At 44.0% G+C, this 12,944-nt stretch overlaps 1 protein-coding gene across 1 annotated transcript in view; it reads right to left on the bottom strand.

Annotated features, from left to right (window-relative positions):
- Positions 1-12,944, bottom strand: part of LOC135506976 (vascular endothelial growth factor C-like) — a 60,891-nt gene that overhangs the window by 29,904 nt on the left and 18,043 nt on the right. Inside the window, exons 2-3 of the mRNA XM_064926418.1 lie at positions 5,770-5,989; positions 5,281-5,471 (exon numbers count right to left, since the gene is read on the bottom strand). Coding sequence (XP_064782490.1) covers positions 5,281-5,471; positions 5,770-5,989 — 411 coding nt within the window. The remainder of the gene's footprint in view (positions 1-5,280; positions 5,472-5,769; positions 5,990-12,944) is intronic.

Raw genomic sequence — 12,944 nt, 5'->3', positions numbered from 1 at the left:
TGGATACAAAAAGATTTCCCAAGCTTTAAACATCCCAATGAGCACTGTGCAAGAGATAATATTGAAATGGAAGGAGTATCAGACCACTGCAAATCTACCAAGACCTGGCCGTCCCTCTAAACTTTCAGCTCATACAAAGAGAAGACTGATCAGAGATGCAGCCAAGAGGCCCATGATCACTCTGGATGAACTGCAGAGATCTACAGCTGAGGTGGGAGACTCTGTCCATAGGACAACAATCAGTCGTATATTGCACAAATCTGGCCTTTATGGAAGAGTGGCAAGAAGAAAGCCATTTCTTAAAGATATCCATAAAAAGTGTTGTTTAAAGTTTGCCACAAGCCACCTGGGAGACACACCAAACATGTGGAAGAAGGTGCTCTGGTCAGATGAAACCAAAATTGAACTTTTTGGCAACAATGCAAAACGTTATGTTTGGCGTAAAAGCAACACAGTTCATCACCCTGAACACACCATCCCCACTGTCAAACATGGTGGTGGCAGCATCATGGTTTGGGCCTGCTTTTCTTCAGCAGAGACAGGGAAGATGGTTAGAATTGATGGGAAGATGGATGGAGCCAAATACAGGACCATTCTGGAAGAAAACCTGATGGAGTCTGCAAAAGACCTGAGACTGGGATGGAGATTTGTCTTCCAACAAGACAATGATCCAAAACATAAAGCAAAATCTACAATGGAATGGTTCAAACATAAACATATCCAGGTGTTAGAATGGCCAAGTCAAAGTCCAGACCTGAATCCAATCAAGAATCTGTGGAAAGAACTGAAAACTGCTGTTCACAAATGCTCTCCATCCAACCTCACTGAGCTCGAGCTGTTTTGCAAGGAGGAATGGGAAAAAATTTCAGTCTCTCGATGTGCAAAACTAATAGAGACATACCCCAAGCGACTTACAGCTGTAATCGCAGCAAAAGGTGGCGCTACAAAGTATTAACTTAAGGGAGCTGAATCATTTTGCACGCCCAATTTTTCAGTTTTTGATTTGTTAAAAAAGTTTGAAATATCCAATAAATGTCGTTCCACTTCATGATTGTGTCCCACTTGTTGTTGATTCTTCACAAAAAAATAGTTTTATATCTTTATGTTTGAAGCCTGAAATGTGGCAAAAGGTCGCAAAGTTCAAGGGGGGCGAATACTTTCGCAAGGCACTGTACATATGAGATGGATAATGTAGGATATATAGACAATATTAAAGTGCCGTTGTTTAAAGTGACTAGTGATACATTTATTAAATCAATTAATTACATTTATAAAAGTGGCAAGAGATTTGAGTCTGTATGTTGGCAGCAGCCACTCTATGTTAGTGATGGCTGTTTAACAGTCTGATGGCCTTGGGATCGAAGCTGTTTTTCAGTCCCAGCTTTGATGCACCTGTACTGACCTCGCCTTCTGGATGACAGCGGGGTGAGCAGGCAGTGGCTCGGGTGGTTGTTGTCATTGATGATCTTTTTGGCCTTTCTGTGACATCGGGTGCTGTAGGTGTCCTGGAGGGCAGGTAGTTTGCCCTCGGTGATGCGTTGTGCAGACCGCACTACCCTCTGGAGAGCCTTGCGGTTGTGGGCGGAGCAGTTGCCATACCAGGAGGTGATACAGCCCGACAGGACAGGATGCTATCGATTGTACATCTGTAAAAGTTTGTGAGTGTTTTCGATGACAAGCCAAATTTATTCAGCCTCCTGAGGTTGAAGGGCGCTGTTGCACCTTCTTCACCACACTGTCTGTATGGGTGGACCATTTCAGTTTATCTGTGACGTGTACACTGAGGAACTTGAAACTTTCCACCTTCTCTACTACTGTCCTGTCAATGTGGATGGGGGGGTGCTGCCTCTGCTGTTTCCTGAAGTCCACGATCATCTCCTTTGTTTTGTTAACGTTGAGTGAGAGGTTATTTTCCTGACATCACACTACAAGGGCCCTCACCTCTTCCTGTAGGCCGTCTCGTCGTTGTTTGTAATCAAGCCTACCACTGTAGTGTCGTCTGCAAACTTGATGATTGAGTTGGAAGCGTGCATGGCTACGCAGTCATGGGTGAACAGGGAGTACAGGAGAGGGCTGAGCATGCATCGTTGTGGGGCCCCAGTGTTGAGGATTAGCAGGCTGGCGATGTTGTTTCCTACCCTCACCATCTGGGGGTGGCTCGTCAGAAAGTCCAGGACCCAGTTGCACATGGCGGGGTCGAGACCCAGGGTCTCGAGCTTAATGATGAGTTTGGAGGGTACTATGGTGTTAAATGCTGAGCTGTCGTCAATGAACAGCATTCTTACATACAGTAGGTATTCCTCTTGTCCAGATGGGATAAGGCAGTGTGCAGTCTGATGGCGATTGTGTCGTCTGTGGAACTATTGGGGCGGTAAGTAATTTGGAGTGGATCTAGGGTATCAGGTATGGTGGAGGTGATATGATCCTTGACTAGTCTCTCAAAGCACTTCATGATGACAGAAGTGAGTGCTTCAGGGCGATAGTCATTTAGTTCAGTTACCTTAGCTTTCTTGGGAACAGGAACAGGTGGCCATCTTGGAGCATGTGGGCACAGCAGACTGGGATAGGGATTGATTGTATATGTCCGTAAACACACCAGCTAGCTGGTCTGAGGGTGCGGCTATGGATGCCGTCTGGGTCGGCAGCTTTGCGAGGGTTAACACGTTTAAATGTTTTACTCACGTCGGCCACGGTGAAGGAGAGCCCACAGGCTTTGATAGTGGGCCATGTCAGTGGCACTGTATTGTCCTCAAAGCGAGCAAAGAAGTTGTTTAATTTGTCTGGGAGCAAGACGTCGATGTCCGCGACGAGGCTGGTTTTCTTTTTGTAATCCGTGATTGACTGTAGACCCTGCCACATACGTCTCGTGTCTGAGCCGTTGAATTGCGACTACTTTGTTTCTATACTGACGCTTTGCTTGTTTGATTGCCTTGCAGAGGGAATAGCTACACTGTTTGTATTTGATCACGTTTCAAGTCGCCTTGCCATGATTTAATGCGGTGGTTCGCGCTTTCAGTTTTTTTCCGAATGCTGCCATCAATCCACGGTTTCTGGTTAGAGAAGGTTTTAATAGTCACAGTGGGTACAACATCACGCTTGAGATTTTCTGGGCTAACAATGTAAGAAATAATACATTAAAAAACTATTTACTGCATAGTTTCCTAAGGACCTGAAGCAAGGAGACCATCTCTGTCGGCGCCATGATACTGCAGGTCACGTAAAGTAAAAGTCAGGTAAACTGTTTATTAATTAAGTTAATCTTAACTATTCAGCGAGTTCATCTGTCTGACTGCCGGACCTGTCAAACACATGAGTTGGTGGGCATAAAATAAGGTGGGCATAAAATAAGGTGGGCATAAAATTTGAGGTATCTAGAGAGACCTTTGATTGGCCATTAGTTCTGGTAGTGGAAATCAATCAAACAGTAGGCCTACAGACCAACCCACCTGTCCACAGACAAATCCGCCTGGCTACAGACAAACCCGCCTGGATACAGACTAACCCGCCTGGCCACAGACCAACCCGCCTGGCCACAGACCAGCCTGCCTGGCTACAGACCGACAGATAATCCAAAGGTTGAGGGTGATGTCAGGGGGAGTAGACACAACAAGCTAGCCTTTCTCTGGGGATACCCAGTAGTAACATGAGTCAGTGGTTTAAGATATGAGTCTCCAAGTAAGCCTATCAAAGAGTCATGGGAGCTGTAGTTGGGCTTGAAATCAATCAAATCTGTATGGACAGAATAGCATGGAAAATACATGCTTCAAATTTCAATCTGAATCCAATCAAACTTAGTTTGTATCCAACCGCCAATGTTTAACAAGTAGTTACGTTACCAAACACATGTCGGCTATATTACTTAGCTGTGTTATTGAACTGCAGGTTTCAATTTCATTCTTGGTGCCCTGCATCTTGCTAATGAGAGCTATGTAGAAATATAGAACCCTTTGGATGGAGAACATATGTTTTATCTGCATAGATCAGTGCACACCAGCACTCAACTGAATTGTACAGACGGGTCCTAATCTAACATCTATGCTCCCCCAGTGTCTCCTTGAATGTTGACACATACTTATTCTCTGACGCAAACACAGCATAAACAGAGACATCAGTTACTGTACCACACAGAGCAGAACCCCCCCCCCCCCTCCCCACAGCAGATCACATCTCAGGGTCTTATGAGTGTAGTTCACTGGCCATAAAAAAACACTACACTGTTGATTTGCACGGAAACAATTGCTCAACTATTACGGTATTTTTTTCTGAACCCCTAAAATAGAGAATCAAATATATTGATGGTCCATGTTAATACTATACAAACAAAATGTGTTAGGGCAGAAAATATTATAGGAAATGCCCTTAGGTTCCCAGGGGTGACCAGGATTAAGTCACGTAGGTCATTGAGCTACACTTACAGAGGCTGTGGTAAGTCTCCATAGCAACCTTAGCAGTCTAACAACAGTTGAAATGTTATGGCCTTGACCAGGAGGACTCAGACTCAAACCCCTGACTGTGAGCGTGTCGTGCTTTAAATCACACAGACTCAGAACAGCCAGGCTGGGATCAGCCCACCCAAAATAAGTGGACAATTAAAAGAGGCCTAGCCGCTAATAACTCCAACACACACAACCTCGCGGAAGACACCCTGCCTGCCGTTTACCCCCTGAATCAAGGTGAGACACTGAGAATGAACTCCTTACTGCCCTCAGTCTAGTAGAGAAAAACTAAGCGCAGGCTTTAAAGAAGCTATAAGCACATCAGAGTACATCCAATACGTCATTGGAATTTCCACAGATCACACTCAGTAAAAACAATGCGTTGTTTTGGCATTTTCATGCAAATCAACTAAACCATTTCTAAATCATATGAAGCAAGGCTTTAACCCAACTCCAGTCCTCAGGGGCCTGTGTGTCTAACAGTTTTCAGGTCTTGCCATTCAACGAGTAAAATGATGATCTGTGAGTGATCTGTGGTCAATTAATGACTTTGATTGATTGATTAAGCCCCTGGGGACAAAGCAAACCTGATGATACTGTGGCCTGTGAGGACTGGATTTGAGTACCGCCGCTGTTTTAAGAACCCCACTCCAACATACTAGCCAACAGACACACGCACACTCGCACACACACACACACACACACACACACACACACACACACACACACACACACACACACACACACACACACACACACACACACACACACCCACACCCACACCCACACCCATACCACAGTCCACCCCTCCCTCTTGCGGTCCCCCAGGCTGTGTGTAACTCACCGTCTTGCTGATGTAGGAGGTGCTGATGTTCAAACACTGATGCGCCTCGCTGTTGCAGCAGCCCCCACATCTGTAGACAGACACGCAGGGTGGTTTATAGAAGGTGTTTGTAGCCGCCCCAAACTCTTTCCCCACATCTAAACAAACTTCTCGTGGCATGCACTGGGTCTTTTTCCACTCTGACTCAATACCTGTTGGATGCACGTTGAGAGAATCAGACAGGAAGACCAGAGCATTAAAATGACATCATCATTCGACAAACCATGTATTGTATTGCACTTCCTGTATTGACGTCAGTCAAGGTAAATGGCCAATCAAATGTCTTTTCTTTTTTAGGTGATATAAATTTGTTTGCTAAAACTTAGCACTGATCTAATTGTTTGTTATAGTCAAGTGCTACTATCCTACAAGGTCAGTTGGTCAACACCCAACAAATCTAGACAGGCCAAACAGTGACAGAAACAGCCTCTCCTGAAAACAGACACTTACTTTTCAGTGTGTCAGGGTTGAAGGGAGCACCAGCGTAGGCCGGCAGTTCGCTGCGCGACCGCGTTTCCGTGGCTGTGTGTTCCCCTCTCAGGGGGAAGCGTGCGCCCCGCTTCGACCGACAACTGAGCACTCTGTAGTAGTTAGGGTACACTATCCTCATCAGTTCCTCAACACTGGCCACGGAGCGCAGCTGCTGCTCAAGGTCTGGCTCCGACGGCTCCTGGATGGAAAGAACAGAGAGACCCTATAAGGACTGATGTACTGGTACCGTTATCACACATTAAGGACTGGGGAGAAGACATGAAGGTTTTTTGGTTCGAGGAGACCTTCCACAATAGTGTGGTGAATGATACAGACAGGGCTCACGAGGAACTGTATTACCAGAGTCAACTCATTCCGAGACAATACTATGATTCTGATGAATTGACTTAGATCTTATTGTTATTTGGAGGAGGAAGAGTGTTTAGAAAGGAATCTCATGGTGATGGTTTTGGCTCACGGACATAGACATGTCACTAACCCGCTAGAAAGTGCAATACATGCTTGTTTAGCCATATTGAGCCTTTTCATTGGTTGATATAGTTTGGGTTCTGCAGTGTGCTGGTCTTTTGGATTAAACCATTTCAATTGCATTGGTAAAGCATTTCCTGTTGGCCAATAAAGATGCAGTGGAATCAGGTGATATGCATTTTACATACAGTAACAGAGTGACTTACTGGAGCAGCTAGGGTTAAGAACCTTTCTAAAGGGCACATCGACAGATGCTTCACCTAATTGGCTCAGGGATTCGAACCAGCAACGTTTCAGGTACTGGCCCAATGCTCTTAACCGCTAGGCTACCTGCCACACCGTATGTAAGCTCTTTGAACAATCAGCCACTCATTCATTCACGGACTCATTCATTCACGGACTGCCTTTGTAGGCTCCTGTACTTGTTGATCTGCCATGAATCAGTTCAATCGACGAACTGTGTTAGTTTTACTATTCATTCCAAAACATAATTCTCATTCAATGCTGAGAATCCCTTTGTATTGCGCCGCCTTTATCAGTTGTATCAAACCACAGACCAGTATTGAAATGAAAAAATAAATAAAAATGATAACCGCAAATAGGTGCGATGAAAAAATCCTTTTACGTACGGGCTAAGACAATTATTAAAATACACCAACACATATCGGTTACGCCTTCGGGGTGTCTACACAGTGGAGAGGCAGGCCAATACTGTCTGAACGGGTAGGGAGGCGCTACTATAGCTAATGACCTGTTCTCCTTCAACACTACAACCAACCCCTGGAAGACATCTGTATCCGAATCGTCTAGGACACCTTCAGCACCCGGTCGTCCCTCACCGGCCAAACCATTGACAGGCTGCTTACTCAGTAAGCCGATCAGGGTGTTAAACGCGGCCCGGGAGTTGAGATCTTGAGCTGAAGCAGCGTCCGCAGCGAGAATGTTTCATCGTGCAGCCGTGCCTCCCCCTCTCACGTAACCCTCCCTCCACCCCCCACTCCTTGGGGGATACGAGTTTGCAAAGTGTGAAAACATGAGCACGGTCTAACAGAGTGTACAGGAGTCGCAGATGAAAAGTGATACTGCTGCCTGGAACATTCCAGGAAACATGCCCAGTGACCCTCATGAGTCATGACTGATCACCCCCGATGATAACCGAAAAAGAGAGAGAAATAAAGAGAAAACCTCCCTCCCTCACATTCGTCTCCCTTCAAGGTGTCAAAAAGCGAAAGTAAAAAAAAAAAAGGGGAGGATAAATGTTTTTTAAATTTCGGACAGACTCTATCTGGGTAATTCATCATAGTTTATTATCAAAGACCGAGCTGGGATTATTAAATAGACATTACATTTTATTCTGTGCTGACAACCATGGATATGTAAGGTTCTTGACTCTATTTTTTATTTTTTAGCTTTATTTTACTAGGCAAGTCAGTTAAGAACAAATTCTTATTTTCAATGATGTCCTAGGAACAGTGGGTTAACTGCCTGTTCAGGGGCAGAATGACAGATTTGTACCTTGTCAGCTCGGGGATTTCGGTTACTAGTCCAACGCTCTAACCACTAGGCTACCCTGCCGCCCTGGCAGAACATGTCTCTTAAATGCTTGGCTTGGAGAACATGATAAATTATAAATACACATGACTATGTTTGCCCTAAAGCTTGTGGGATGTTGAGTGTTTTAAAACAAGTTGACAGGGTAGGCAAATTCAACAAAGACATGAACCATTATGTTTTCCCTAGTTGAGTTGTTTCCAGAGAAGGTTACTTAATAATATGTTGATTTGTCTAGTTCATCTTGTCTTCGAAGATGAGCCATGCGCTGTTTGCAAACATTTCACCCAAACGATAAGGAAGGGGGTTGAACTGAAAGGGGACGTGCTTTGCAGTTCGCAGACAATTGACAGATTATAAACATACTGGTTGTATTATTCAGTCCAGGGAATGCTTGTTGGACTCTGATACCCTCCAAGGACACTGGTTCAAGCCTTTGCTTTGACATCAAATGTCATGACTTAATAAACAAGGCAGAGCAGATAACGGGATGGAACAGCAGTTCCCATCTTTTACTCCTGTATCGCCAACAGTTAACTGACAATACGACCTCAGCTTGACCTTTCTATCAGGTTAAAGTGGAACCTTAGAGTCATTCATATATTGGAATCTATAGTGCACCGCCTGTACAGCAGGAGGTGCTCAACTCTGGTCCTCTAGACATGGACCATCTCTCTCCCGAGCACTGCGTCCTCAACAAAGTATCAGTTGAAGAGGTAGAATTCAATTCCTTGTACGAAGCGGCCATTTTCCCCTTGATTTATTCAGGAAACTCAAACACCAGAGAAAGCCTGAACAAGACTATTGTATTAGACTCCTTTCATGTGTTAGTTGACAATGGTTCTAGAGATAACACGCAATGGTCTGTATCCTACCAGAAACAATAGACACTGTGTGTGTGTGTGTGTGTGTGTGTGTGTGTGTGTGTGTGTGTGTGTGTGTGTGTGTGTGTGTGTGTGTGTGTGTGTGTGTGTGTGTGTGTGTGTGTGTGTGTGTGTTTGTGTGTGTGTGTGTGTGTGTGTGTGTGTGTGTGTGTGTGTGTGTGTGTGTGTGTGTGTGTGTGTGTGTGTGTGTGTGTGTGTGTGTGTGTGTGTGTGTGCGTGTGCGTGTGTGTTTGTAAGCTTATTCACACCTTGGTCCACCCTCACGTTCTTTCGCTAGGGAAAGAGGCATCTGACGTCTTAAATCAATTTTAAGTAAGACAAAGGCAAACAATGAACAAACGCATCTCCAACTAAACATTCCGTTTAACTAGAAATATAACCTATTGTTGTTTTACTATTGACTTGCGAGCACAGAGTACAGAAGACCAATATGGAAACACAGAGTAAGGATCCACAGTGGAATGCATCCACCAGGCAGTAGACACTTGACAGTATAGTATAGCAGAAAGGCAGAACATCCGATAGGTAGCCCTTTCCTGCAGTCAAATGACTTAGTGGCCTCATGGGTGGACTGTTATTATTATTTTTCATAATTAATACACTTTTGTTTTTAAATCACGCCAATAATTCCGGTGTTTCTATGTCAAACAGTTGTGTTATATTTCAGTCTATTTTGATGTATATAAAGTATATTATTGTGATGCAAACTCAAAATGTAATACGTTTCAAGTCTATATCTGACATGGTACAGGTGTCTTCTTTTTCTAAGCCCATAACCAATGTGTGTGAGGTGTATAATTTTGTTTCAAAGTAGATTTGTTTAAGACGACCAAGAAACACTGTGTGACCTTGATTTAGCCCACTGCAGTAAAAAGCTTAAAATGAATCATGTCCACCACTTTCATTTGTTCCATGCAGTTTAGAACTCTGCCAAGCAATCCCACTGATGACACTTACATTAACTACTTCTGACTAGGGTTCATGCGGTGAAAGTTGGAAGTCACAGGATATGAATGACCGCGCGGACAGACATACAGTCCAGATAAAAGAATGTTCAAAATGTAACACATAAAACCTCAGCCAAAGTTCATTTTTTGTCAGTCCTGGTCTTCATCCAAAATGGCACAGTATACCCTTCATAGTGCAGTAAAGTAGTGCACTACATAGGGAATAGGGTGCCATTTTGGACAAATCTCTGCTGTTAGTGGAATGCACTGCCACGGGCACAGGAAGGTGAATGTATGACTGAGGGATGGTCATGGAACAGTATTGCCACACTACAAGCAGGCACAGGAAATCCTCCTGACCACTATGACAGTAATAACATGCCAGTGTGGTTTAATCATCAGCATGTGTGGTTCCAATTACCAAGCAAACATAAAAGCTGTTGTCTTTGCACTTGAATGGCCTCTTAACAGTATTGCAAATTGAACTGACTTTCAATTGTTCAATTGACACCATTAGGAGGGAGTGGCGAGGGCCAGGGGTTTTCCCTGACCATGTGATCTGACCAGGAAAAACTCCAGTCCCTGGTTGCATAGATTACAACCAGGGCTGTGAGATTCCCCTAGTCAGGGAAAATGGACAATTAAACAATGTCAAGATGGAATCATATGCGTGGGAGTTACTTTCTGTAACGAACAGGAGAAACCTGTGGCCGAAGTGATGGCCTCAGTACTGAGTTACTGGAAGGCTGCTACATCCTATACTGTACAGTACGGCTCTAGGTATTTCCTATGATGACAGGTATAAACCACAACCTGAGCCTGGGCTGGACGGTGAAGGAGCAGTGTGTGTGCTTCCTCTGACTAAGCAGAGCAGAGCAGGTTTATGGGTACCAGGCAAGCCCCCGTCCCCCCTCCCCTCTAAGATCCAAGATCCAGCAGCCCAAAACGATCATCTCAATCTGAGCCTGGAATTCCTCTCTTCCCTTCACCTGCAGGGCCAGGGATTAATCAGTGTTGCCAGGAATCAACTAGAATCTACCTCTTCAAATATATTCCCATGAATGTATTGCCATGGGGAGTATATGATACTGTATGGTCCATTTGTATCTGTTTTACACTGCCTAAAGACGGAGCCTGATGTCATGTTCTGCATTAGAGTGACATTTAGTGAGCAAACCGCCTGACAAGATTTTTCCATTCCCAAAAGTGATGTCATAATCAATAAAAACAGTCAAAATATTGCCAAAGTCAGACAGTGACTCATCGATATTGCAAAAAATAGTGAATTACAGATTTCCTAATATGTCCAAACCGGATAATCTAATGATATGAGTCATATGGAAAGTAAAATAACCGATTGAAAATGGTTCCCTTAAGAACAAACAAGCATCCTGGTTTGGAAAAGAAATGCTATAGTGACAATAGGTAATAGGTCTGATAGTTACTCAACAAATTATTCTGTAATTTTTTTAAATGTAACCTAAATTTAGCTAGGCAAATCAGTTAAGAACAAATGCTTATTTACAATGATGTATTTGATGTCAACGGAGTGACAGGAAAACCTCAAACTATTCCTGTCCTTAACTTGTGATAGTAACTTACTCTGTTAATTAACTCCATCCAACAATTTAAAACTGAATAGTTTTCGACTTCCCAAATAAAAGTATTTTTATTTGAAACCAAACAAAAAAAATTGTATTCCCTGTTGTACATCAGGACAAAACTCACGAAACAGATCCTTTAAAACCAAGGCATATCCTCTTTGGGTCAAGTCAGATCCAACATTCAGTCATCTGTAGTTTGATCTGACGACATTATGTTATAGCCCCAGATGTGAAACCACTAAATATTCAAACCAAAACAGATCCATGACGAACCATAATATCTCTGATGTCTACATATCATCCACGGTCTGTACATGAGGAGGAACCATTACTGCTAAATGGGGATAAGAGATTATGGAATGGCATGTAGCCAGAGGCAAGGTGGAACAGAAGGCTGCTAAAGCAGGATATGGTCTTTTTCTCCATAGCCTGATCCCACTACTAGCTACCTGCACAAACACAGGAATTACACGTGTAGCATCTGTTACAGCCATTACTTTGATCCATATTTATTAGACCCTCAGGACCAGGCATAGAGACAGAGAACAGGTTGTAATGGACCTAGAACAGGCCTAGCTACAGTAGGACAGGACAGGCTTAGAGACATAGAACAGGTTGTAATGGACCTAGAACAGGCCTAGCTACAGTAGGACAGGACAGGCTTAGAGACAGAGAACAGGATGTAATGGACTTAGAACAGGCCTAGCTACAGTAGGACAGGACAGGCATAGAGACAAAGAACAGGTTGTAATGGACCTAGAACAGGCCTAGCTACAGTAGGACAGGACAGGCTTAGAGACATAGAACAGGTTGTAATGGACCTAGAACAGGCCTAGCTACAGTAGGACAGGACAGGCTTAGAGACAAAGAACAGGTTGTAATGGACCTAGAACAGGCCTAGCTACAGTAGGACAGGACAGGCATAGAGACAAAGAACAGGTTGTAATGGACCTAGAACAGGCCTAGCTACAGTAGGACAGGACAGGCTTAGAGACATAGAACAGGTTGTAATGAACCTAGAACAGGCCTAGCTACAGTAGGACAGGACAGGCTTAGAGACAGAGAACAGGTTGTAATGGACCTAGAACAGGCCTAGCTACAGTAGGACAGGACAGGCTTAGAGACAAAGAACAGGTTGTAATGGACCTAGAACAGGCCTAGCTACAGTAGGACAGGACAGGCTTAGAGACAGAGAACAGGATGTAATGGACCTAGAACAGGCCTAGCTAGTGTAGGACAGGACAGGCTTAGAGACAGAGAACAGGTTGTAATGGACCTAGAACAGGCCTAGCTACAGTAGGACAGGACAGGCTTAGAGACAGAGAACAGGATATAATGGACCTAGAACAGGCCTAGATAGTGTAGGACAGGACAGGCTTAGAGACAAAGAACAGGTTGTAATGGACCTAGATCAGGCCTAGCTACAGTAGGACAGGACAGGCATAGAGACAAAGAACAGGTTGTAATGGACCTAGAACAGGCCTAGCTACAGTAGGACAGGACAGGCTTAGAGACCAAGAACAGGTTGTTTTTTAAATTTATTTTAATTTCACCTTTATTTAACCTGGTAGGCTAGTTGAGAACAAGTTCTCATTTGCAACTGCGACCTGGCCAAGATAAAGCATAGCAGTGTGAACAGACAACACAGAGTTACACATTGAGTAAACAATAAACAAGTC

The sequence above is a fragment of the Oncorhynchus masou genome, chromosome 20, assembly GCF_036934945.1.
Source record: "Oncorhynchus masou masou isolate Uvic2021 chromosome 20, UVic_Omas_1.1, whole genome shotgun sequence".
Lineage (NCBI taxonomy): Eukaryota > Metazoa > Chordata > Actinopteri > Salmoniformes > Salmonidae > Oncorhynchus > Oncorhynchus masou.
This window is presented reverse-complemented; position numbering and strand designations above follow the sequence as displayed.